The sequence below is a fragment of the Sander vitreus genome, chromosome 16, assembly GCF_031162955.1.
Source record: "Sander vitreus isolate 19-12246 chromosome 16, sanVit1, whole genome shotgun sequence".
Classification (NCBI taxonomy): Eukaryota; Metazoa; Chordata; class Actinopteri; order Perciformes; family Percidae; genus Sander; species Sander vitreus.
The window spans coordinates 205,001-207,500 of NC_135870.1; the positions used below are offsets into that span (position 1 = coordinate 205,001).

The window sequence follows — 2,500 nt, forward strand, 5'->3', positions numbered from 1 at the left end:
GCGGAGCGAGCCCGGGAGCGTTACGACAAAGCGACGGCGAAGCTCCACAACCTTCACAACCAGTACGTGTTGGCGGTCTGTGGCGCCCGCACGCAGCAGGACGAACACAGGCGCCGCGCTGCTCCAGCTCTGCTCGACGCTCTGCAGAGGATGCAGGAGGACATGACGCTCGCCCTGTGAGTCCCACGACCGCCACACGCTAACTAACACGCTAACACACACGCTGCTCGACGCTCTGCAGAGGATGCAGGAGGACATGACGCTCGCCCTGTGAGTCCCACGACCGCCACACGCTAACTAACACGCTAACACACACGCTGCTCGACGCTCTGTAGAGGATGCAGGAGGACATGACGCTCGCCCTGTGAGTCCCACGACCGCCACACGCTAACTAACACGCTAACACACGCTAACTAACACACACTCTGACTAACATGCTAACACACGCTAACTAACACGCTACCCCACACGCTCGCCCTGTGAGTCCCACGACCGCCACACTCTAACACGAGAGGAGGAGACTCGGTAGGAGAGGGACAGAGAGGAGGAGACTCAGGGGGAGAGGGACAGAGAGGAGGAGACTCAGGGGGAGAGGGACAGAGAGAGGAGGAGGGACAGAGGAGAGGGACAGAGAGGAGGAGAGGAGGAGGGACAGAGGAGAGGGACAGAGAGGAGGAGGGACAGAGGAGAGGGACAGAGAGGAGGAGACTCAGGGGGAGAGGGACAGAGAGGAGGAGGGACAGAGAGGAGGAGGGACAGAGGAGAGGGACAGAGAGGAGGAGGGACAGAGAGGAGGAGGGACAGAGAGGAGGAGACTCAGTGGGAGAGGGACAGAGAGGAGGAGACTCAGTGGGAGAGGGACAGAGAGGAGGAGACTCAGGGGGAGAGGGACAGAGAGGAGGAGACTCAGGGGGAGAGGGACAGAGAGGAGGAGACTCAGGGGGAGAGGGACAGAGAGGAGGAGGGACAGAGAGGAGAGAGGGACAGAGAGGAGGAGACTCAGGGGGAGAGGGACAGAGAGGAGGAAACTCAGGGGGAGAGGGACAGAGAGGAGGAGACTCAGGGGGAGAGGGACAGAGAGGAGGAGATTCAGGGGAAGAGGGACAGAGAGGAGGAAGGACAGACATGTTTTCCCGTGTATTTTCACAGTAAAAGGCTTCTGCAGGAGTACTGTGTGATGTATTTTCACAGTAAAAGCATCCTCCAGGAGTACTGTGTGATGTATTTCCTGTGTATTTTCACAGTAAAAGCATCCTCCAGGAGTACTGTGTGATGTATTTTCACAGTAAAAGCATCCTCCAGGAGTACTGTGTGATGTATTTCCTGTGTATTTTCACAGTAAAAGCATCCTCCAGGAGTACTGTGAGATCAGCAGCCTGCTGACTGAGGAGATAGTTAAAGTTCATCAGGAGATTTCGGCGGCCGTGGAGCAGATCGACCAGCTGGCTGAGTACCAACACTTCATCGACGCCTACAGGTCAGGAAATACCCGCTGACTCAGACAGACGGGTGGGTAGTTACCGTGGTAACAGCGTGTCCATCCCCCCCCCCGCAGGTCTCCAGAGACTCCCGAGGCGAACGTGGAGTTTGACGCGTCTCTATTGGACGAGACGGACAACCTGCCAGCTGACGAGATCCTCTGGAACACGCTGACGGCCGACAGCCTGCAAGCTATGTGAGCTACTACAAAATAAAACACTGTCCTTTCAAAGTAAAAGCCTTTAAGGGTTTAACAACAGCTTCCAAAACGTGTGTGTGTAGTATTAGGATGTCAGATCGTCTGTTTGTTTATTTGTTGTTGTTGTTTTCCAGGTTGTCGTCGGCGACCGAGGAGCTGTCGCTGACTCAGCAGAATCTGAGGACGAAGGAGGCGCTGGCCGACGACCTCGACACCAAAATACAGACCAGTCAACAGAGCACCGAGAGGAAGAGCGAGTGAGTCAGACCAGGAGAATCTCTCTCTCTCTCTCTCTCTGTGTCTGTCTCTAGGATAGTAAAAACTACATATATCCCATAATAATCTCTCTCTCTCGACTGTCGGTGTCTCTCGCCCTCAGCTGTGTCCTGCTGCTCAGTCAGAAACTATCTCTCCTCGAGCTTCATCACGCCGTCCAATCACTGCGCGGCTCCGAGGCCCGCCTTGCCTCCCAGAAGGCCCTGCTGGACGCCAAGATGGCGGACGCCGCCACCACCCCGCCCCCCCCTCCAACTCCCCCAGCACTGCCGTACGAAGACGACTCCCGCTCCGTCGGATCCACCGTACGTATTCAGCTATTGGTCCATTCATCTTATCACAGACACACAGACACACACACACACACAGAGACACACACACACACACACACACACACAGACACACAGAGAGACACACACACAGAGACACACACACAGAGACACACACACAGAGACAAGAAGCCCAGTGCAGTACCAGTGTTATCCACTAAGACCATGCTGGCTTCTACACATGGAGCTCTTCCTGGGGGGGGGGCTTGGTTTAATA

General features: G+C 55.8%; 1 protein-coding gene across 3 annotated transcripts in view; it reads left to right on the forward strand.

Moving 5' to 3' along the window:
* The window catches only part of fer (fer (fps/fes related) tyrosine kinase), a 13,539-nt gene that overhangs the window by 3,403 nt on the left and 7,636 nt on the right, over positions 1-2,500 (forward strand). For all 3 annotated transcript variants that reach the window (XM_078270956.1, XM_078270954.1, XM_078270955.1), the window contains exons 6-10: positions 1-176; positions 1,340-1,477; positions 1,556-1,675; positions 1,813-1,935; positions 2,058-2,259. The exon at positions 1-176 is cut by the window's left edge and continues 8 nt beyond it. In XM_078270956.1, the coding sequence (XP_078127082.1) occupies positions 1-176; positions 1,340-1,477; positions 1,556-1,675; positions 1,813-1,935; positions 2,058-2,259 (759 nt within the window). The remainder of the gene's footprint in view (positions 177-1,339; positions 1,478-1,555; positions 1,676-1,812; positions 1,936-2,057; positions 2,260-2,500) is intronic.